Raw genomic sequence first — 24,057 nt, 5'->3', positions numbered from 1 at the left:
TATAATATATATATATATATATATATATATATATATATATATATATAGTCCAGGTAATGTATTTAGTTCCCACTTTCAGGTAATATAGTATATAAGATATATATATATATGCAATCCATATAATTATTATAATTAAACCAAGACTGTTTATTTACCTCCAACTTTAAGGTAAATATTGTAACGTTTTTGTAGAAAATGAAAGTTGTCACACACCTAAGTTACAGGGTCTCGAACAAAGTGGTTTATTACTTAAATATATAACCACTGTTTTTTTCTGCTGAGCCGCTCTGAGCGTCTCACTTACTTATCGTCTCCCCTGACAACAGACAGTCTCCTTCTCTAGAAAAGTGATTACGTCACTTCCTAAGCAATGACCTTAACGACCGCTAGCCTAAATAAACCAACAACATGGCCATACACATTTGCTGAATGCTGCCATAATGCCCTACCATATTCCCTGCTTTTAAATTGTTAACTGATCTAACGTTATTCAAGTTTGTATTTCAACAAAAAATTAAAATGTGTATAGATGTACATAATAATGTGATGTGAAATTCAAGGCCACGAATATCAGATCAATTCCTGCCTTTGCTTAGGTATTTTGATGATGTGCCATTGTGGTATAATAAAAAACATTATTATTATTAGCAATCAGGAGAAGATCTTTATTATTGAAAAGACTGAGGTTGAATACTACAACCGGCATATACTTGGATATGTGTTAAATGTAACAGGCCTCTATGATGTTAAAACCTGCACAGGACTGGAGTGCAAATGACCCTTTTCTATGTATATTTACAATCATAGGCTAACTGTAATTAATCAGTACTCACATACTTGTGAACTGATATAAGAATAAGACAGTTGGGGCACAATGTGTTTTTTCTTTACTTTGCACATTGACAAAAAAATGGATTTTTTTAAAGTGTGGGGTCATCAGCGTAAATAAAAAAAAATGGTGTCTGGGACAACAGTCAAAGAAGTTCTTGAAAAAGGTGAGTAGATAAAATGTTATTGATATAAGGTTCTATAATTCCAAATAATGTTTCATTTGATCTGTATTCTTGTTATTGATGGAGGGGTGGTGTAATTAACTGATTTTGAATTAAAGTATCCATATACTTATACTTTACAGTCTGTTACATAACATTTAAGGCAGTGCTGGGATAAATCTTTATTCTGTAGTTAAATTTGCTGGTGGCACAAAATGGAACAAGGAGCTAACACTCTGCAATACTGCAGCTGAAAGGATTAAAAATGAACTGAAAATGAACTGGCTCCCTCTTGTTTTTACCTTTTCTTATTTTAAGTTAGAAGCATAGTTCAGGGGGCGTGCAGCAGGGGGCTTCCAATCTCCTGTCAATTAGTACCTATTATGTATTTAAGCCCTGATCACCTGCACCTTCGTTGTCTAGTGTTTCGTTTTTGTAGCAAAAGCTCAGACGCCATCTTTTCATGCTTCACCGCTAATCTACACTTTGTTGCCTTTCACTGAAGGTCAATTCTCTGCTCAGAGCTCCCAAGATATTATCAACTATTTTCCTACCTGCTCCGGTGCTGCTTCTCATCATTCAGCTTCTCCATTCGGCTGCAGGAGCTCCAGTGTAGTCTTTCCTGCTCTTTCCAGCACCATCCAAACCGCAGCTTCATTTCTCAACTCGTCCGCGTCTTTACTAGATAGATTGGCCCTCCACTAAAACCTCTAAAGCTCCTTCAACAAGACATCGACATTCCCGTCGTCAACGTGCCATAATTTAATCCACCATAAAGATCTGTCAGCTGAACATTCCTTTACTCTTCGCTTGCCATCAAGTGCCCCTCCTCCGCTCCCAGAGCCAGCACAATTTACCGTTCCTTCATAAGACCCTTCCCTGGATTTCTATTAGCTACATTCAAAGTTTTAAAGACCTATCCATTCAGTTTCATAATCCATTTCAATGTGTGGCGGCTTGTGCTTTCGACTGGTCACAACATGCTTCAACAACACTGCTGTTCTGCAACTTTTCCACCGGTGCCTCTCAGACCGTGGCTACCATGGCAACGCCCTCATTGAGCAACTGCGGGGAGTGGTAAGTTGCCATGATGACCAGGAAGCTTCATCCGGCGCTGCAGGCTCCGTGCATCAATGTTGCGGTCTTCTGGCTTGCTGCTGCTGCACTTTCACAATCTGTGAGGGCTTGTTCAACTCGCCGAATTGTGACATCTAAATACTGTGTTAACGTATTTATATACATGACTAACTGTCCTAAAACACGTAACAAAGATATTCAAATCCTAAAGAATATACAATTGTTGTTCTACACCGACAAGGCTTTTAATCACAGTAGCCAAATATATTCTCTCGGCTTCACTCAAGCCAATGGTTAATTCTAATCATAACCGCTAGATGGCTTTATAACACCACAAATTTAATACAGTCTCTAGCTGGTTTGCTATCACTGTGAAGCTCGCACGCTCCAGCTTTTCTATACATTCCTGCAGTTTGTTGTCACTCCGAGGGATTCGCAGGAGTCCCCCTCCTCCTCAACCTTTTGTAGCAACTGACGTTCTCCAGTTTCAACTCTTCCCCTCTTCAAGGACCTGGTCATGAAGCAACCTTACTCAGCTGTTTTTGAGATGCTCAGTATCTACCATCATAGTAATGTCCTGCTTCCCTGCATCACATATCCATTCCTGTGAATTATTCCTGTTCCCAGATTTGTGTTTCCTCATCTGGTGCTGTCCTCCAATCCGACCAGCTTCATCAAAATCATCATTTCATCAACGCGAGCCGCTAGTCAGTCATGGAACCATGTCCTATGATTTATCAACATTCCAGTCAATGTCCTCCTATCCCCCATAGACAATAAACTGCTCCCGACCAATCAATAGGTTTTGCAGATGCCTCGGAGCAACACATTCTTCATCCTCTGTGATTCTGCAGCAGTCTCAGATCTCTGCAACCTTCATCTCTGCCCAAAAGCAGCCCCATCTTTGGCTCCATCTAAATCTGCCTTAACACTGAAAGACCAATATCTACTGCACTCAGCAGATCCCTACTCTCTGCAGCAGACCACCGCACTCTACCGATGGTAGTCCTCTGTTCTCTATTGCATATCTCTGCTTCAGCAGATCTCTGCTCTCACAGTTGGGCCTCTGCACACTACTGACAGCACTCCATTGTTTTCTTCCTCAGACCTCTGCTCTGTTCAGCAGATCCTGCCCTCTACTGTTAATCGCTCCTCACTACAACAGATCTCCACTCCTTCTTCAGATTAGCTCACTACTGCAGCTGCAAAAGTCGCTCTAGTTTACTGTTTAAATCTGCAGCTGCACTTCTCCAGAGCCTACAATGCTCCAGCCTTCCTCCAATACGCAGATCGTGGCAGCATTCCCACAATCAAGGCTATCGCTAATCCCCATCTAATCAAAATACGGGGCACTTCATCAGCAATCCTATTCATATCTCCGCTCATCCTCCCAAATGTTACAGCATTAATACTTGGTTTGAGAAGTGGTACGAGACTGGAAATCTGTCTTGATTATAAGCTAAGGATTTCCACTATTAAGAGAATAACTGGCGTTGTGAAACCCAAATCTCTGAATGTGCAGAGGATTGAAGACACTGAGCAGGCTGTAGAATAGGAGCTCTTGAACAAGGTGGAGGGCTGCAGACATGTAATGCTGAGCAGATTGAAGGAGGTTACTGAGAGTAGGATTCAGTGATAGCATCTGGAGAAGCTGAGGTTTCTGAATGGAGGTTGTGGAAGCAAATGGGACCAACTGACGCTGTGCTTGTTCAAATGGGAAGGTACTATACATTTCACTTGCAGTACCCCAAAGTATACTCCCAGCTGCTTGGATTCCTGCAGCAATATATATTGGGAGACCCATTTACTGGATGCAAATCCCATTAATACAGATTTCTTGCAGAAGGGTTTAATAGATTCAATGAATGAATTACAACAAATTAACAAATTAAATAATTGTAAATATTTGTAAATTATTTCTTAAATCTTAAATTCATGATAAGGTAATATACTTTAAATTGTGTATTTAAATTGTGTATGTGAAGAAGTGATTACACAAATATTCTATTTTATATTTTAAATAAATTCTATCTATAACCACTCCCTCATATAAATAATGTAAATATTTATTACTTGTAATATTTATTATTATTGCAAATGTTTGGGGTTTTTTTGTGAAATATTGTGGTGTTTAAAAAAATGTAAATGTACAATAAATATGTTAAGTAATTTGTTTCTTTTTATTATTGGGGGAAAAAAAAAATTGCATTTAAGTGTTCAGATCTTAAACAACTGTAGATCTGTAAATGTGTCCAGATGTTTAAAAAGTGTTACAGCGAATAAGCATGTTCAACTGTTTATATTCTAAACATGTTTATAAAGTAAACACCTTGAGGCGTTTAAAGTGCTACAGATAAGTGTTTATCCATGTGTTCCAAACTTAAACACTTGCTTTTAGAGTACTGTGGTGCTGCCCTTACAGGCGGAGAGTCAACCTCAGCTCCCCCACCTCCTCTGCATACAATGCCAAAAAAAAAAAGGTACACATTTCTAAATATAAAATTAATGGGTAACACTGTAAATTAAGTGTCTGTAATTCCAATGTAACCAATACATGATGTCCTACTGATTTCAAATGAAATTCCTATTGAATTCAAAAGTCACAAGCATGAGTTCATGAAATACTTTTCATGGCTTCATAACATTTCCTTTATACACATGAACTAATCATGAACAGACACTTATTTTAAAGTGTTGCCAATTAATCATTGTATTCTGCGTAATGAGTTGTTTAATACTTGTCCTGCAGTACCAAGCTGCTGGACATGAGGAACCAAATTAAGCTGAAAACTGCAATGTATGTTTTACTCTAAGTAAATCTACAATGTTTCAGTTACTTTTGTAACTGTTGTACACCTATGGTCAATTGCAACAAACTAAAAAGAGCTTATACTAACTGGGGAATATCCTGTGGTTACTGCAGATGACGTTAATATCAATTGCAACTAATGACAGCTCAAAATAGTTCCCAGCTGCGTATTGAAATTGGTCTCAATCGCAACGAACCTAAAGTGACTGCTGCTGCTCTCTCGGGGTTATAAAACACAATAATAAGCTAGTTTGTCAGTAGCTACAGACTAAAGATTTGATGTATCGTATTAACTGGAACAAATACGAAAAATCCCACGATGTATTGACAACTTTTGTGAAACCGAACTATTCATAAACACATATTACATAACACGTTTTGAAAAAAAAAAAAAAATAATTGTCAAAACGTCTGCAACTAAACCATTTCCATCCTTAATTACTATATATATATATATATATATATATATATATATATATATATATATATATATATATATATATATATATATATTTCAGCTCTTTCAGCCTCTTATCTGCTGTGCAGTCCATGAAGTTGTTAGTTTTTGGTGGTGTTTTAGAAAAATTGGGTTATACATGTGAATTTGGTTTAAGAAAATGGAAAAATATGCTTATGAAATTCAGCTTTACCATTTACTTTTGTGCGTAAATACATTTCCGTAAATAATTTTCTTAATTTCAAAAAAGTTAAATTAAAAAACTATAATAATTAAGATGTTAGGTTTCTTATATATAGGAGTGAAAGATAGCACCGTATTAGCTAGTCCTCAATTTATTACGCAGCTCCGTACTAAATCTATAATAAATTCGTTGATATCGACCGCAAATGTCTGCTGTTTCTCGATTGTTATTTGGACTGTCACGCCCAACTAGGGACGGGGATCACCATAATGTAGATCGGTTATGTTAATTATTTCTCTGACTCATCTAACCAAGTAAATTGTGCTTGAAAAAAAAAAGGTAAGCCCTCCCCTGACCACTTGGGTGTGGATCAAGTGAAACTCCATTTGACGTCCTCATTCCGTTGCTTTTTATATTGAACAGAGATCGAGCAGAGCAACCAGCAGGTTTTAGTGAAATTGTACATATAAAAAGAAAACACAAATTAAATAAGTCGTGTTCAGGGGGAGTTTAATCAAGCGGGTTTTAAAGCAGTTATTTGTCATGGCTGGAATTTCCATTGCAGGGACTGGTTTGCTGTTACTGTTTATGTTAATGGTGAGTACTGAGCGCAGTTTGCGATCAAATGTTTTTTTTTTCCATCAAGTACTAAAAACAGTTGAAGTGACGCATTAGTAGCTATCACACTTTATGATAAAGAAATCAAACAGAATAACTAAGTACTGCTAGTTTAGTTTTAAATAGCCTTAAGTACCCTTCTTTTTTTACTGCAGTCAGCCGTCCTGTTTTCCCACAACAAATAAGTTTTAACCTGAGATCTGCTGATCGAAAACTATAGCCTATTGACGCTTGTTTTTATTGTGACCCTTTTATCATTTTGTTTTCCAGAACTTGTGTGTGTGACTTTCTTCATATGTTGCAAGAAAATGTAACAGATGTATGTGGTGGAAGAGAGAGACAAAGCCAACCTCTCGCATTAAGAGACCATTTATTTTTCCTGAAGAATAGTGATCTAGTAGTATGTTGGTTTAGCACTTGGTTTAGAAGTATACGTGCTATTGAGACACATAATAGAAATGACACTGCTTGCAGGTCTTTGTATTTTTATTGGTAATATCCTTGTAAACCTAGTTCTTAAAATGTTCCTGAGAGTGTGTAAAAGTCGATCAGCTATGGTGTGAAAATTAGTCCAGTTCATACCTATGAAATTAACTAATATCAGGATGTATTTTTTTCCAGTTTAGGGGTCTGTTTGCCATGGTAACAGATTATAGTATGATAATATTCTGATTTTACTCTATGTGACACATACTGTAGATGTCAAGTGTTATTCCTTTAATTTACAATAATAGGTCCATCCATTTTAATGAAATGTTGTAAACATCATACACCGGTTTGTTTCAAAACTGCACTGCATAGCTTTACATGTGTCCATATTTTGAAATGCATTCAGCAAAGGAACAGCTTGCTTCTATTCTAGTGATTAGAAAGAGCAAAGTATCAGTAAGACAATGAAGTTGCAGGCCTGTATTTTATTCCCAGTGCCATTATACTTTTAAACGGTAGGATGCGTTGACATGTCGAGTATAGGCACAGGGTTGCTAAAACTACCAGTAATAATGTATGGGCTCCTGATGCCAAATTTCTATCAGTGTTAGTAAGTATATCTCATCTCGTTCCAATATCAGACTGTGTCTGTGCCTAGTCGATAGTGCAACCTGTAACCAAATGTTGTTATTTATATTGTAGCAATCTGCAGGCAGGCACATCACACAGGGTGAGGCAATTTATAAATACAGATTTATAGTAAAATTAGCTCTGTTTATTCTATTGTTTTTGCCACATGTCATTTAAAATCTGACACTAGGAACCTTTGCATTGGATGGTCCTGAAATAACTTTGTCCATTGGGCTGGGGCAAGGCAAATTGATAGAGTAGGTGTTTAAGACATACTGTACTATCCATGGGTTCAAAACGCACTGATAATGATCTGCTACTGATGGAAATACACTGTAGTTGCAAAATGAAAAAAAAAGAATTAAGAAATAGTTTGTTTCATGATAGCTATATATGGTTACAAATTCCCTTTGTTTTTGCATTTTCTTATCTTGATACTATCTGAAATATGTAAATATCTTATCCTGGTGTCATAACATTATTTATATTTAAATTTTAAAAAAAAAAAATATATATATATATATATATATATATATATATATATATATATATATATATATATATATATCTTTCTTTCAGTTCCAATAATTATCATTTTATACTACAAACCTGTACTAAGAAAGACAAATGCATGAAAATAAAGTCTGTGTGCGTATGCTGTGTTAGAAAAGAAATTATCTCTTTTGCATGATACTACATGAATGACTACAGTATATGTGCATTGGCAAGAGGCTGCTACTAGCAAGAAAAGTGCATTTGTATGATTTTAATATCAATATAAAACCGTCACCATTGACACCATTCAACTCAAGTGCTGTGTATTAACTTCATACTGAATTATGTGTTCAGGAAACACATCAAGTGTACATCATTATAAATGCACTATGAACCTGGATAAAAGCGTTCTCCTATCCTGAGTGAGCTTATTTGCTGCCGGTTGTCTTGTGATGTGCTGGTTGAGTTTATTGCTGCTGTAACTGTAATGACTTGGCATCTCAGTCCTCCTTCTTCTACCACAGCTTTATTGTTTCCCAAACAACACAGTTTTACACTCAAATAGGCTAGTGTGCTAACAGTCTGTTTATTACATTGAAATATCACAATATCACTTGTATGTACCAGAACAAAGACATTTTAACTGTGTAGTAAGCCTATTCATCCAAATAACTGCACAGGATTTTTTTTTTTTTTTTTTTTTTAAACTCCTCTTTTAACTTTAACAATTAAATATAGTTGTGTTTTTTTGTTTTTGTTTTTTTTTTTTTTTTCGGGGTGAGGGTATGTTGACTTTGCAGTCAGATCAAGTTTCTTCCAGGAGGGGGAACTGGTTTACCTGCCATGAAAGAAATATGAATAGATGGCTAAAACAAAGCAGGCTTACAAAGCAGGATGCTTTAGTTAGACAAAACATAATTGTATGAAGCTTAGAACTGCTCAAAAATATTCACACTGCAGGATTTATGTTTATGGAAATGCATAATTCCTTATGGGTCTGACATCAAAGTGTTCTTTTTCAGTTTTTTTTTTAATTTTTTAATGCATATATTCTTGTAGGCTAACTAGTCAGTGTTATATAATGGGTAAACACAGCATATGTTGTTAAGGGCACTAACTAACAAATGGCCTTCCCCCATACTCCTATATGCCATCTCTCTATGGAAACCATCTCGTTATCGTAAAAGCTGTTAAAAAATGCTTATTCCTGACGGTCCACTGAAGTCTTTGTTAGAGTCTGGCTTCTGTAAAATTGAAAATTTAAGTTAAATACACTTTCAGAATGTTCAGAACACAAGAAGCTCATTGCATAAGATTATGAGGATCCTTGTGTGTGTGTGTGTGTGTGTGTGTGTGTGCGCGTGCTTGCACAGGTATTATTCCATACCGATGTACAACAAAGAAGGCTGATTGGTTTAACTTTTTATTTTTGTGTTTCCAGGTTTTGGCAAGTCATGTGAAAGCAGAGTGGGTTGTTCCACCGATTAAAATTAGAGAAAATGAAGATTATTCCAGCAAAAACCCAATTGCCAAAGTATGTTCCATTTCTAACTTTTTATTTAGTAATTTACTGGAATGTATGCTATTATGTGTTTTCTGGTTCTGTGGTCTTGTTGCTTTTTTTCTTATAAAGAAAAGTCTGTTGAAGTTGAAAGAGACCTGTAATATGTACAGGTTTTAGCCCATTGTTAGTTCATTATGAGTCATTGTTGTAGCAGCAGGAGACTACAAATGTATTATAATAGTATTTTTGTATTTAAGTTTTTGTTAAGGTACAACTAAATAGTCAGTCTTTTAACCACAGCAGTGATAATCAGCAGTGTTTTGCTTTCATTTTCAGATTCGCTCTGATGTAAGAGATGTAGTTAGATACACACTTGTTGGTGAAGGAGCTGATCAGAGACCTTATCGCCTATTTGTTATTAATCCAGACAATGGTGACATTAGCATAACATCAGTTGTTGACAGAGAAGAAAAGTCTAGCTACATAGTAAGTATATATCAACATTCATAAATGTGGTCCATCTGAATTCCCCATATTTGTACGAATGACATTTTCTGAATTTGATATTGATATTGTTTCAGCTGAAAGGACGAGCTTATAACTCTGCAGGACAACAAGTGGAAGGTGATATTGACCTGAAGATTAAAATTGAGGATGTTAATGATAACAACCCCAGATTCACCCAGAAAACATTTTCCGGGAGCGTTTATGAACTGAGCAAGATAGGCAAGTATATATGCACATTCGAAGAGAATACAACACAGTGTCACACCCAGTGTCTTTTAAAAAGGCATAACTCATCTACATTGAAATCTTTTAATAACTTTTCACATTGCGTGACCCTTAAACTGGAATATAAAACTAAAAGATAAAAGGAAAGTGCAAAATACAAGTCATTGTATTTATAGCTCTTTACAAGCATACCATTTAAGCCTTTTAAATGAGGTTTGGTTATGGTGGTTTAATTTGTGAGATTGATTTATTAATTGTGAGACACATTTCTGTTGACAAATATTCTTTTTTTACGATGTAGTATTTCTCAGACAGTGCTCATGTAAAGCAACTACTAATGGTCATGTCTCATTTGTCTGTTTTTAGATACTTTTGTAACGCAAATAAATGCAACTGATGCAGATGAGGAGAACTCAATAAATTCACTCATTGCTTACGAAATACTTGAACAGAGCCCTGGAAATATGTTTTATGTTGAAAGGAACACTGGCAGAATACTGGTAGCAGATTCTAACCTTGATAGAGAGGTAAGTGTTTTTTTCAGAACTTTGGTCTCAACTGAAAGATAAATTGGGATTCCCAATCAATGGCCAAAGCTGTGTTGTGTCACATTTTTTATGAGGTGCTTAACTTTTTTTTTTTTTTTTTTTTTAGGGCTCTGCCAAACAATAATTATTGTATTAGAATATTCTATTACATAAATAATTTGGATAAAGTGCAGGATTTCCTTTTTTAATAAAACCCTTTTTTTACTATCCATTAATTAAACTAGATATGTCAAACAATAAAATGGAAAGTATCCTTTTTATATACAGTGAAACTCTGATACAATGTATTGCCTGGGACAGTATGTTATAACCAAGGTATGTAATAGCCAGATACATGCACATAACTGCCAAATCAGCACAAATATCAAAACCTAGTACAGTACTAATTGATTAATGTACATATACAATGTATGTAGTATAAAGGTTTATTACAGAAAAAAAATATAAAACAATGTAACATAACTAGTACTGTACATTACTATAGAGTATGTAAAATTCTGTATTTCAGTTATTTATACAGTAATTCTATGTTGCTTTGGATAAAGATGGTTAGCTAAATGAATTATAAAAGATAACAAAAAACATGTAATTAATGTACTGAATAATACTGTACTGTAATTAGTAAAATAAACAAATTAATAAAACAATACAGTACAGTAATAATAAATGATAGAAATAATAAAACTGATAATAATGATGATAAAAATAATATACAAGTCAATAAACATAACCATACAAACTGTCAGTTCAGGTAGAGTACAACAAGTCTTTTAGGCTAAGTAAAGGAGAATTTAAACAAGATTTAATACAATTTTATTACGATCCATGATAGTGGTTCTTTATATCAGTGTGTACGTTACATCCCAGGTACATTGTAAATGGGTTTGACTGTAGTAACATTGTCAATTAATGAAATCATTACAATTTGAAAATCAAATGAAGAACCACCAAGAGAACAAAAAACAGGATGTTATGTGTAATACAATATCACATATTTGTAACATTCTTTTTGGTACAGAACTAAAAAAAAATAAAAGTACTGTCACAGATGGTGAGAGTTGAAGTGTAATAAAACCAAATCTACAGTTTGTAGGGTAAGGCTAGGACATGGACAGCATTCAGCAAGTACAGCTCCACTAAAAACTCTTTCAGCAGATGTGGAAATAGTCACAATTGTAGAGATATTGGGCCCGATTTTCAAAAGGGGGTTCATTTTCAGTGGAAACGGTAAAATCTGCAGAAGTTTTGGTATAAGAACAGCAGGCAAATGGTACACATAGCAACATTGACATTGGGTTTAGTGCACTATTTCAAAGTAGCTATCCAGGAGTGGAAACCATGTGCGTGATCCACAAGTATTCTTCCTGTAACAGAATTTGCTTGCCTTTGTTATCTTGTCTAATAACCCATTTTGAAGTTCCGTGCTTTCCTCATTTAATATAGAACACACAGACTTGAACAGGAAACAGACAATTGAAGTACCAAATTATGTTTTGGGCCGGGATAAATACAGATGGATGATGTAGAGTGTTACTAACCATTAATTTAGATTGGGTCATTTTATATGCATTCTGAGACCAAAAAAAGGATCAAATTTCAGGGTAATTCATTTCAAGAAGACCAATATCTATTTACATATTTGTTCTTAACCAAGTTTTTTGTCCCAAAGATGACTGTGTACAATTTAATTTTGTTTTGTGAACTTTGTTTAGCAAAGACATACCTTAATGTTTTTGCATAAAAATCTAGAAAAAAAACATTTTTTAATATATAAATTTGTCTGCTTTCTTTAGCTTTTATGGCATACAGAAAAAAAATAGTGATATGGTGGCCTTTCAGTTTTATAGCTATAAAACATTTCTTGACATCTATTCTTTGAAACAAAACAAAATATAGCATGTCTTATGGCAAAATATTAAGATATAATGAATTATATGCAGTAAAAAGCACTCGAGTACGGGTCAGTCAGCACACGGATTTCCTACGAGAAATCCATTCTTAGGAATTCAAAAATGTTCTCTGTCTGTGTGGACATTCAGTCCATCATTTTTGACCACTTTTTATACTTAATTGCAGAACATTTTGTGTTGACACCATAGCAGGATTTCTAAGAACTGCTTGCTGTGTGTCTTTTTTTGCATATAGTGAATGTAATCGCTCGTTGTGATTAATTAAACTTCCTCTTCTGGAATGTGTGATCAAGGTCGTTTTTCTAAATGGAATGAGGTTTAAAAAACATTTGGAATCAAACTTTGCTTTCACTTTGGACGCTGACATCTTCGCATGCGCACCGTCAGAACTGCCGTAAATGATACAAAACACACCGCAAAACGTATGCAAATTAGAAAAATAGTAATGATTTGTCACACACACACGTGATCTTTCCTTAGCCCTACCTTAAGATCAATTCCATTACGTTAAATCCAGTGATCGAGTTTTATTGTGGCAAATAATTTCAAGGTGCCTTGATAGTATTATCTTCTTTTTTGTTTGTTTGTTTGTTTTGGAAAATATGTACCACTTCCCTGTAAAGCTGTGGGATGCCTTTCTTTTAATGTGCTCCATCCAGGATGTTTTGCTATTAAAGTATTTTAACTTTATTTTGCAGATGGTACATGTTATAGGTCTGTTGTTTAGTGGGTAAGAACTGTAAAATGATTTTGGTCTGTTACTACAGGTATTAATTAGTGCTCAATCAAACTGTTCTAGTGTTCATGTGGAAGAGGTGTACTCTGAAGAATTAATAATTTGTCGTTACAGTAAGAGAACATATCTATACCGTAAACAATGAAACCAATGTTTCTTAATACATTTAAACAGCAACTGTAACTACATTGTATAATCTTACTTTCATGATATTTAAAGGGTTTTATATAACTTAACAAGAGACCTCAAAACCAATCCATCCATTTTTAAAATATATATATATATATTTACTTTCAGTTCTTCAATTTCTATCAATTTGCCTGTACAAAATCATATTTTATTTATGTTTGTTAATGCTGTTATTAAATTAAATAGACCTAAATAATAAACTAACAGTTCACATATTCATGCTTCCCCTTTTAACCCTAGTCTTGCATTAGTAAACAGCATTTCTAGGTTAGTGTAACTAACTATTACTGGAAAACAGTTATTTGTAGCATTAAGGTTAATAGTAATATATACATTTTTAAAAAAATAACAGACAAACCTTGGTTAATAAGCTGTTTTTCAGTGAGAAGGAACTTAAATAAAAGGCTATCGAATATTATTAATAACCTTCGATTTAAAGTTTCCAGTCGAATATTCAATGGAAATCGATTGTTTGGCACAGTCCTAATGTGTATTATTATTCAGCGCCATGTTACAATGTATTTATACATTCTAGATTATGCTTTAAAATTGTGCTTATCTGGTTCAAGAGGAATCTTCAGAATTTTGAGATGTTTTATGGAGATTGTATGTATGTGTGTATTTCTTTTATCTTTCTCTTTAATTTGCAGACACATTCAAAGTATTCTCTTATGGTACAAGCCAAAGATTTGAATGGAGAATCGGGTGGTCTTGCTAGCACAGCACAACTTGAAATTGCAATTGCAGATGTTAATGATAATGTTCCAACACTGGAGAAAGGGTCTGTAAGTTGCGTTATGTTTTTTTTTTCTTTTCTTTTTGTTGGTTATCATTTCACACACGTAATGTCAATTGATAGTTGCATATGCATTGAATAACTGACCAGTCTGTAATTGAAGAATTGATACTGTATTAGGTATTCGTGCATTCATTGAGGAATAAACCATACCCAGATTTATTAGGGCAAAAATGTTGGCACTTGATCATTTGAACAACATACTGATAGTAATAAATCACATGACTGGGTGAGTATTCAATGTCTTTCGACAGTGGTACTTTTGTAATGAATGTCCATCACCTCTTTGTTTAAAAAATAAATAATTATTCGCTTAAACCTGATGTGTTTGTGTCTACTGTGTATAGTCTGTACTGTGTAGATGCTGAACAAATAATTACTGATTTATTCTTTTAGTATGAAGGTACTATTGTTGAAAATACAAAAGGCATGGAAGTAATGAGAATGAAAGCCCTTGATGCAGATGAAGAATTTTCAGACAACTGGCTTGCCAAATTTGAAATTGTGTCTGGCAATGAAGGAGGTTACTTCAGGATTGAGACTGATCCTAAGACTAATGAAGGGGTTTTGATTCTACAAAAGGTAAACTTTTAGCATTTAGTTACTTAGTTTTGTGTTGTATAGCAAATGTTTAAGCCTTAGGGCTTAATACAGTACATTTCGATTGTCCTTTTTATGGTTAATGACATTGAAATGTGAGGATATAATAAAAAAAATTCAAACGTATGCAACATTAAATACCAAAATATCTTTGAAAAATATGCAGTAGTTGTTGGATATTTTTTGTCAGTGGTAATCACTCATCACATTATGCCATCACGATCATGATGATGATATCCTGAAATGTTTGTTTTTCTATTTTTAGGAAGTTGACTATGAAGAACTACAGAACCTTGCCCTTGGAGTTGTTGTCAGAAACAAAGCACCTTTCTATAGTTCTGTTGTAGACACCAGCACTAGTGTCAACATAGGTGGAGGAGGAGGTGGAGGAGGTGGAGGAGGTGGAGGAGGAGGTGGAGGTGGTGGAGGAGGAGGAGGAGGAGGAGGAAGTAGTGGTTTTGGAGGAGGCGGCAGTAGTGGTGGTGGAGGAGGAGGTAGTTTTGCAGCAGGTGGAGGATCCTCATCATCTTACACTCTAAAACCAGTTCCAGTTAAACTCAATGTGCAAAATGTGCTGGAAGGTCCTAAGTTTTCTCCAAAGGTAAAGGCAATTCCCATTTCTGAGGAGGTGGATCAAGTGGATCTTTCAAAAGTAATTGCACAGTATCCAGCCATTGATGCAGACACTGGAAAAATTGCTGAAAACGTCAAGTAAGTAAAGGTGTTTTTTTTTTTTTTTTTTTAAATTGTTTTGGGATGATTTATGTGAAGTAATTTATTTAAAGTCCATATGTCACCTATTTCACATTACAATCTCATTGTATTTTATTAAACTACACTATAATAGTGTTTTAAAAATATATATCATTTATACTTTTGCGCTGTAACTAAGAAATTTACAGGGGTAAAGCTTGTTTTGAGTGCTTCCGCCAAAAAGTCCTGATTTCGAATCTTGACATCTGTGACGTCACTAGGGGAAAACATGCATGCATATGTCTGTCGCATAAACAAAACAATCATACATACAGGCCTATTTCACGATGGTTAAATGCTGTCAAAAATACATTTCACCTCAGATAGTTGCAAGGGAATGCACTGCATGAAAAAAAATACTGTATTCCATGAAAGTTAAATCAACAAGTTAGTCAGTGCACAATGCAATGATCACTTCGTACAACACGAAACACGGAGACTAAAGCTTTTTGTTACATTTTCTTTTTTCTTTTTTATAAGACACTGGTACACAAGTTCACAAACACACGCAGACCTGACAACAGCGGAACCATTTAGAAACCACAATACTTTTTTTTTTTTTACAAGCCTGTCACCATGCAAGTCACCTCAGCCCTGTAATATAAACAATGCTTTCTTTTTTAATTGGATGGGAAATGGTAAACATTATTTGCAAGATATAAATGGTACAACAAACCAAATTTAGAAATACACTTTGTTTTTTAATTGCCATAAATGAACTGCTAGCCGGGGTTAGCTGTATACAAGAACAGCATTCAGAATTGCCGATCTGCAGACAAGGGGGCGTGTCGCTCGCATTCCTCATGCCAGCGTGGTTATTTTCTCTTGCTGTTCCTGGTATGTGTTCCTCAAGTGATGTCACGCCAACTTCGTGCATCATCGGTGCGTTGTCTATATTTTTCGGAATCATTAGTAGTTTTTCATCTCTGTGCCATAAAATTGATCATGGAGATTTAATTTCTTGCTCTTTGTGAAAGTAAACCAAGTATGGCCCCCAAAGCCAAAAAAATATTTTCAATGTGAGATATGGACTTTAAGAATGTATAGCTTTTATACTGTATTGATATACCAAACAGCCTGAAATGAATTTAGTTCACTGGGCAGTGCAGTATCTTCCAGTCTGTGGTTAATACATGTGTCCAGTTCTGTCTGATTTTGAGATTTGGATTGATTAGCCAAGATGGTGCCACTAATAGTAATACTAGTTAGAAGCTATGCAGGCAGTGGGTTATTATACTCTTAATTTATAGGCAGTATGTAAGCAATATGTAATTACACAGCTAAGAGTTGGAGAGAATATACGATTCAAATTGCAAATATACAAGTAGTTGATTTAAGTTACTTCTGTACTAAACAAAACCAAAAATTGATTTAGTGATTTTATTATCTTTTTATATAGGTATGTAAAGAAATACGATCCTGATAATTGGCTGATAATTGATCAGAAGACTGGAGATATTAAACTTGCAAAAGTACCAGACCGTGAATCAAAATTTTTGGTTAATGGCACATACACTGCAGAAATATTGGCCATTACAGATGGTAAGCAATTAATCAGCCCCCTTGTGGGTATAATTTATTAACTAATTTGTAGCATTCATGTTATAAAGCTGTTCCTGTACTTTCAAGGAACATATACAATGATGTAAAAAGGGAATGTAAGCGGTGCTTCTGAACTAATATTCTGACCTGATGTTTTAACAATATCCTCATCCACAGATTTACCTGCAAAAACTTCTACTGGGACTGTTGCTATCCAGGTAGAAGACTTCAATGATCACTGTCCAACTCTTACAAGTACCTTTACAGACATGTGTTCCAGTGACAAATCAGTGCTAGTAACAGCTGTAGATATTGACGCGGATCCCAATAGTGTTCCTTTTAAATACCAGATTGTTGATGACCCTGAGGGTACAGCGCAGAACTGGAAAATTGAACATCTCAATGGTTGGTATTCTATACCTGCATAAGTGGCTATTTTGATATAGATAATATATGTGGAGTGGTGTTTTAAGTTTTATAATTAATTTGTGACACTCAGTTTTTGATTGTACATTTTTAAGTCTTAACCACATATTTATGTAGGTTTTGTTTTCTTTAACAGGAACTAGCATGCTACTGAGACCAACAAAAACCATTTGGCCTGGTCAATATGGTGTAACCCTTTTAATATATGATCAGCAGGGGAAATCCTGTAGTGACAAGCAGGTTCTAAATATTGCTGTCTGCACTTGTACAAATATTGGATCATGTGCTGCAGAGTCTGACAGAGTTCAATCAATTGTAACTAGACTTGGACCTGCAGCTATCGGCCTTATGATTCTAGGACTCTTACTGCTGCTACGTAAGTTACTGAATGACTGGTGTTTTGTTTGTGTAAGATTTATTTTCTGAACTGAGAAATATTGTTAAACCTGTTATTCCTGTGCCTGATGTTGAAAAACCAATGCATACATGAATGCCCTCAGTTCATCTAGGGTTCTGTTTTCAGCTTGTTCATAGTGCTGTAGCTATGGTTCTTTCTATAACCAAGAAAACTGAAGACAAGAAGGCTTTTAGTTGACTTAAAAGACTTCAGTGACTTAAAAACGAGTTATTTACAGGAGTTGCTGACCCAGTATGCTCCCAATAACAGGATTATTGGTTGTTGCCTCTTAAGTTGGAGGGGGCGACAAAAAAAACAAAAACAAAAAAACCCAGAAGGGTCTGTTGTTATGGAGCTCCAAATCATGTGTGCCTTTATCTTTATCTATTTTTATTTATTCCATTTCTTTTTACATACGTTTACTACTAAAAAAAAACCAAAAAAAAACACATTGAACTAAAGCTTTCCCTACTACACCTTTCTTTCTTCCTTTTTTTTTTCTTTCTATATATTATTGCATCATTAAATAATGGGTAACATACAATCTAGAGCAAAATCCTGGATTGTACATGTAGACACATTTGCTTTAACCATAAATGCTGCACTTACTTTTGGAATTGCATTCTCATGTGAAGGTTGCTGTACAGTGATATTCAGGGCGACCACTTGGAATAGACTGATAAGTACGCAAGGCAGATCAATGTAGCTGAGGCCTTTTCTTATATGTGTAGACAAGGTCAGACCATGTATTGTTCTTTTTTCACTATAAACATTTGGTCCGGTCTCCTATGATGTTATAATACTGAGATCTGTTTACACTGCAGGTATGTTTTAACCTGTAAAAAATGAAGTTGGTGATTATGAAATGCAATAGGAATACAGAGCTAACGTACAATCTGGCCAATTTTCATTTGTGACTCTATAGAAGAGTTAAAGGTGTAGAAAGTGCAAGGACTTCAGTATCTGAAATACAGTAGTGCTAAGAATAAAGTTATACAGAAAGACAAATGTTGAAATAAGAAGTTATAACATATGTTAAAAGATGAAAGACATTTGTTCCAGTGCTTTGTCTAATTTTATTGTAGTGTTTAAAGTTATGAATAAAATACAGGTATATTGTGCTCTTTTTTTCTTTTAATATATTGTAACGTTTATTGGTTAGAAATATATTTATTTTGTTCCTTATTGTGTCTTTCCCACAGTTGTGCCTCTTCTGCTGCTATTTTGTACATGTGGGGCTGGAGCGGGGAGCAATTTTATCCCAGTTACTGATGGCTCAGCAGGACAATTGATTCCATATGACACAGAAAAAATGGGTGAAGATAAGGTAAACAATTTTTGTTTTCAGTCTTTTTTCCCTTTTAGATTATCTTGAGGATAGATAAATTAGTAGCTTCCAATCTACTGAATAAAATGTCAGTCAGTCTCCATGAGAGACAATTGGCTATAATAATCCAGCTAACTTGAAATCCTTGATTTAATGGCCAGTCAGTTTCTGGAACACACATAGTTTAATATTGAAGTTAGGAATTTTGTTTGATCAAGTGCACTCACACCATAGTTATAAGTAGGCTTGCTACTATTCGATTTTTATTTTTCTGCCAAATCGACAATTAATAACAACGTTTATTTTTGAAAGAATTTACTGGGGTTTTTTTCAATCTTTATTTCAAGCAGAGCATGGGTGAAATCGACCTTTATGCTTATTTAGAGAAACCCCTTTAACATGCAACAAAACCATGGTTACCAACATTCTAACTGAAATAACGTTTGGTCACAGCGAAGCTATACCTTGTAAAGCTAAAGTTCCTCAACAAATAAAAAAATGGTCACAAATAAACTGTAGAAAACGCAGCATATAAAGTGTATTACATAGACTTTTATAGCATACCTTTACAAGTAAAAATAATATGGGCAGAACAAAACATTAGATAGTTGAACAGAACTAACTTACACTTCTTCTGCTTATTCCTTCACATATCATTGAGTTTGAAACTCAATGATATGTGAAGGAATAAGCAGCCACTACTACATACGTTTTCAGGTCACGCACAATGTGAGTCCACATGTGCTTGTGAAACTTGGATTTCCGACTACATCAACATTCGGCTCTGGCCTGCATATCCATTAAATGTATTGACAGTATGGAGATTGTAGGGTCCACCCTGAAACTCCAAAACTTTAAATTAAACAGTATTGAGTATGATTTAAGTACCGATCTTGCTCCCCTTCCATGCAGAAGTGCCTTTTATATATATTTTTAGTAAGTGTTCAAATGTACATTGCTCTTAATGTTTGCATTTATTTTCTGAACAGGCAGTTCCAGCTCTTGTTCCATCAATGGATAGTTTAAAAATTGGTGGCGGGGTCAGTGGCACCAGGACATTAGGATTTGGAGAACGTGCTATGTACAGTAACAACAGCAAATGTATGGGTTCTCCTGGGGTATTTGCAATGGCAACAAGACCAGTGGCAGCTGAATATGACTTGGTGGGACCAGGGTATGGATGTGGTTATGAAGCAGAATGGTGTCACTCCAATGGAGGCAGTGGAGATGACTTTGAGGGTGTAGCTCTGCCTGAGGCTTACTTGGAACAGTACTATATGGAGGTAAACTATAATAACAATAAATACAAAAAACAGCATTTGAGTATGCTGTGTATTGTGTCCTGAAGAACATTTTCCAGAACAGTGTACCAGAAGCTAATATTTAGTAGTGGGTACTCTTCTGTGCTCTAACATATACATTAGTGTTCATTGTAAATATGGAAAGAATTGAATAATGATCTAATATTTAATGTGTAAAGATATATAGCGTAGAAAAATGTGCATTTAAACTTTAAATAATGTTTTGTGCGTTTGTTTTTTCCACCAGGAAGTACAATAGACTAAATGCATTTCTTTTTTTTCTTTCTTTTTTTTTTTATTGTAGAAGGCTAAATATGTTTCAGATGAAGGACATCCACAAAAAGATGCTGCCTTGGTGTATAATTATGAAGGTCAAGAGTCACCTGTGGGTTCGTTAGGGTCTTGTAGCTTTATTGAAGGAGATCTGGACCAAAGCTTCCTAAATGAACTAGGACCAAAGTTTAAGACTCTTGCTGAAATATGCATGGGCTCAGAGATGACTTCAGGAGTTTCTGTTGAGCAGCCTAATGTTGCTGTTCAGCACACTGCTGTGTCCGTTAACCCAGTCATCAGCAATAATCGTGTGATGACCAACAAAACTGTTGAGATGACCACCCCAGTTCCAGCGCCCCAGGTCCAAAAGAATGTGGTTGTTACAGAAAACTTGTCTCCTCCTCAGCCAACCGTGTATCTCCAGAAAAATCTAGTTGTTTCTGACCCTGCCCATGTTCAACAGCCTGCCTACATTCAACAGCCTGCCTACATTCAACAGCCTGTATACTATGCCACTAACCCAATCATTCAGACCACTCGATACATTGTTGGGCCACAGGTCCAAAGAAATGTCATGATAGAAAGGTCTTCTGTCCCTGGCCTGCAAGGTCACATTCTAATGAGTGACATTCCAAACACTCAGAATGTGATGGTGACCCAGAAGAGATTGGTGCATGGCTCGGGCATTCAGGATGGCATGGTGATGGGGTTAGATCAGGGTGCTCTGCGCGTGAGTGAAATGCCAAGCTCACAGAATGTGGTACTACTAGAAAATAGAGGTTTTGATCAGGGAAGCATGCACTTGAGTAACCCTGTCTCTCAGAATGTGGTGTTAAAAGAGAAGAGAGTGGTGTCTGGACATAATGTGCAGGGTGGTACGATGGGGTACGAACTGGGCAGCTTGCAGAGAAATGTAATGCCTGGTTCACAGAATGTAACAGTAACAGAGAAGACAGTGGTATCTGATTCCAGTGTGCAGGGTGGAAAGATGGGGTTTGGTCAGGGTAGTCTGCACATGAGTAAAATGCCAGGCTCACAAAATATAACGGTAACAGAGAAGAGAGTGGTATCTGGAAGTAGTGTGCAGGGTGGTTTAATAGGATGAAATAAGATGCACTTGGCATATAGTGATGACAGCACAAAGATAAAGCCCGCAACCAGACAGAACATTTTAGAATGGAATGGCTACAAGTCCTTTACACTTTAATTATTATAGGATCCCTTATTTAAATCAAGGACATTTAGTTTTATCCAAGGTTTATGCCAGGATTCTGTTAATTTGTCTTAAATGAATACAGTAATTGATTTTTAATTGTCAAGGACTGTTATGTAAAATACAGTCTATTGATAAAGAATTGCTTATGTGCTGTATGTATATAGAGTATGTAATCTTTTTTTTTTTGTTTGTTTTAATGTAAACAGTATTGCATAGATTAACTTGTTCGGTTTAAAGGCTTGGGGCTTGGTATATACATTTTAATGAAGAATGGTTGATAATTTTAGCTTACAGGTTGGATCAATTGTACTGTACATGCCTCTTTCAACACTACTGGGGTTGTATACGCATTGTGCATCTCAGCATTGCTTTTTAAAAGACTTTTGAATACAAGGTTGTGGTTCTAGAAGTGGGTGAGTATTTCCAAGAATGTAACATAGTTTGTAATTTCATAAGCAGGTATTGCATTTTTCTGTTGAAAATTATCATTGGTGGTGTTGGGTTGTCAGAGAAAGAAATTGATTAATTAAGTCAGGGGTTTCCAAAGATGGGCCATGGAAGCAACAACGGTCTATGTATTTTTATATGGAAAATAATGAAAGGCAACAATAAAATCAGATTCAAATAAAATAACAATTTAGCTTGAGATTATTTACAGTGTTACAGGTTTAATATTTTGTAATTTTGTAAATTTTCTTAAGTGCTAATAGTGGGCCACAGTGCCTAATGCAGCTGAAGAGGGACCTCAGGTAAAGTTTGGGAACCCCTGAATTAAGAGATGCCAACAGCACACACACACACACACACACATAATCGTTTTCTTCTTTTTTTACATAAATATATGTGTTTACCAAACTTTTTTTTTTTTTTGGTAAAGGATTGCCCTTTTATTGTAATAGAATGTATCTGTTCAAGATAGATGCACTGGAATAAACAATATTTGTATGTATGCTTTTTAAAAAGGTGGTTGTTTTTTCTATAGCTTTTTAAATTGTCTGTTTTGATCTTTTTTTTTTTTTTTTTTTTTTTTTTTTTTTAATAAAAAAAATGTATTAAGCATCTTGTAGGGGTGTGTTTGTAAATATGCCATTGCACGTTCAACTCCTTAAATTTCATTTGTATTAGACTGTTACATTTGTAAAATGCTTTGCCTTGGTGTTTGGTTAGTGTTCTGTTTTGTAGTTGTGAAAAGGCCAACATTTACTGCATGCAGTATGTGTGTGTTCACTTTCTTTTGCATATGTATTCAATTAATACAATAGAAACGTTTTCAATATCCAAATTAAATGATCAGTTTTTTTGTTTTTTTTAAACACCTATTAAACAGAAATATTGTCTCTCGATCTAGTGTCTGAAATATGCTGTTAAATATTTGTTTTATGCCATCTGCATGCTGCAGTTGTGTGTGTGTGTGTTTGTTGTTGTTTTGATTTTTTTGTTTTTTTTGTTTTTTTAATAAACTTGTGTCATGAAACATTGTCATGCATATTGAAAGCTAACATTGGCTGTGTTTACATGCACGTGAAAATCGACTCTACACTCATGACTGTATGAAGTTGTCACGCGAAATCGTGAAACCTCAAAAGGGCATCCTTTTGGCAGCGAGACTTTCAGGGCCTTCTCACGAAAAAAATAAATGTAAAAAGCCATGTAAACCAGAGCAGGAATGGTGCTTGTGGCTCACGAGATTTCAGCAGTCAAGATCCCGTTCTTCTGATTTAATCTCACGTAATCTCCAGCAGACAGGCCGTACAAAACATACACACACACACACACACACACAATGTAGATTTATGGACTACTTCAACACTAGAACCGCAGATGACAGTTACCACTTTACATCAACAAAATTAAAATTAAAGACAAACTATTGTATAGAACTCAAAGGTTTTATTCAAGCACTTCACATCAAACAGCTGAAGTGTTGTATGCAAATGAACAATTAAACAAAAAAGGGTTTATTTTCTAACTTACCACATATAAAGCAATACTTCAAAAAATGAAAAACTATAATAAACATTTCTAAAGAAACTAGTGTGTAAACAGGTGTATGTACATACAAAACTAAAAACCAAAGTAGTTTTTAATCTAAAACGAAAGTAACGTGATTTCTCTT

The 24,057-nt window shown here is 35.1% G+C and overlaps 1 protein-coding gene across 1 annotated transcript; it reads left to right on the top strand.

The window, feature by feature from the left end:
* Positions 1-5,914: 5,914 nt before the first annotated feature.
* Positions 5,915-22,635, top strand: LOC121314430 (desmoglein-2-like). Its single transcript, XM_041247701.1, has 14 exons — positions 5,915-6,116; positions 9,133-9,225; positions 9,532-9,681; positions 9,777-9,921; positions 10,294-10,454; positions 13,961-14,095; positions 14,503-14,688; positions 14,972-15,417; positions 16,859-17,001; positions 17,179-17,406; positions 17,564-17,803; positions 19,027-19,151; positions 20,141-20,434; positions 20,757-22,635. Exons 1-14 carry the CDS (start codon positions 6,063-6,065, stop codon positions 21,828-21,830), a joined length of 3,474 nt encoding a protein of 1,157 aa, XP_041103635.1. The 5' UTR covers positions 5,915-6,062; the 3' UTR covers positions 21,831-22,635.
* The last annotated feature ends 1,422 nt before the right edge of the window (positions 22,636-24,057 follow it).

This window comes from Polyodon spathula, chromosome 4, assembly GCF_017654505.1.
Source record: "Polyodon spathula isolate WHYD16114869_AA chromosome 4, ASM1765450v1, whole genome shotgun sequence".
NCBI lineage: Eukaryota > Metazoa > Chordata > Actinopteri > Acipenseriformes > Polyodontidae > Polyodon > Polyodon spathula.
The sequence above is the reverse complement of the archived record's forward strand: the minus strand, read 5'-3'. Positions and strand labels throughout refer to the sequence as shown.

What these genes read in the sequence shown, in the direction of transcription:
- LOC121314430 (XM_041247701.1), top strand. Translation starts at nt 6,063, where the DNA reads ATGGCTGGAATTTCCATTGCAGGGACTGGTTTGCTGTTACTGTTTATG. An exon ending in ATTCTAACCTTGATAGAGAG is followed by an intron (nt 10,455 to 13,960) that starts GTAAGTGTTTTT and finishes TTTAATTTGCAG; the next exon opens with ACACATTCAAAGTATTCTCT. An exon ending in AAAAAATGGGTGAAGATAAG is followed by an intron (nt 19,152 to 20,140) that starts GTAAACAATTTT and finishes TTTTCTGAACAG; the next exon opens with GCAGTTCCAGCTCTTGTTCC.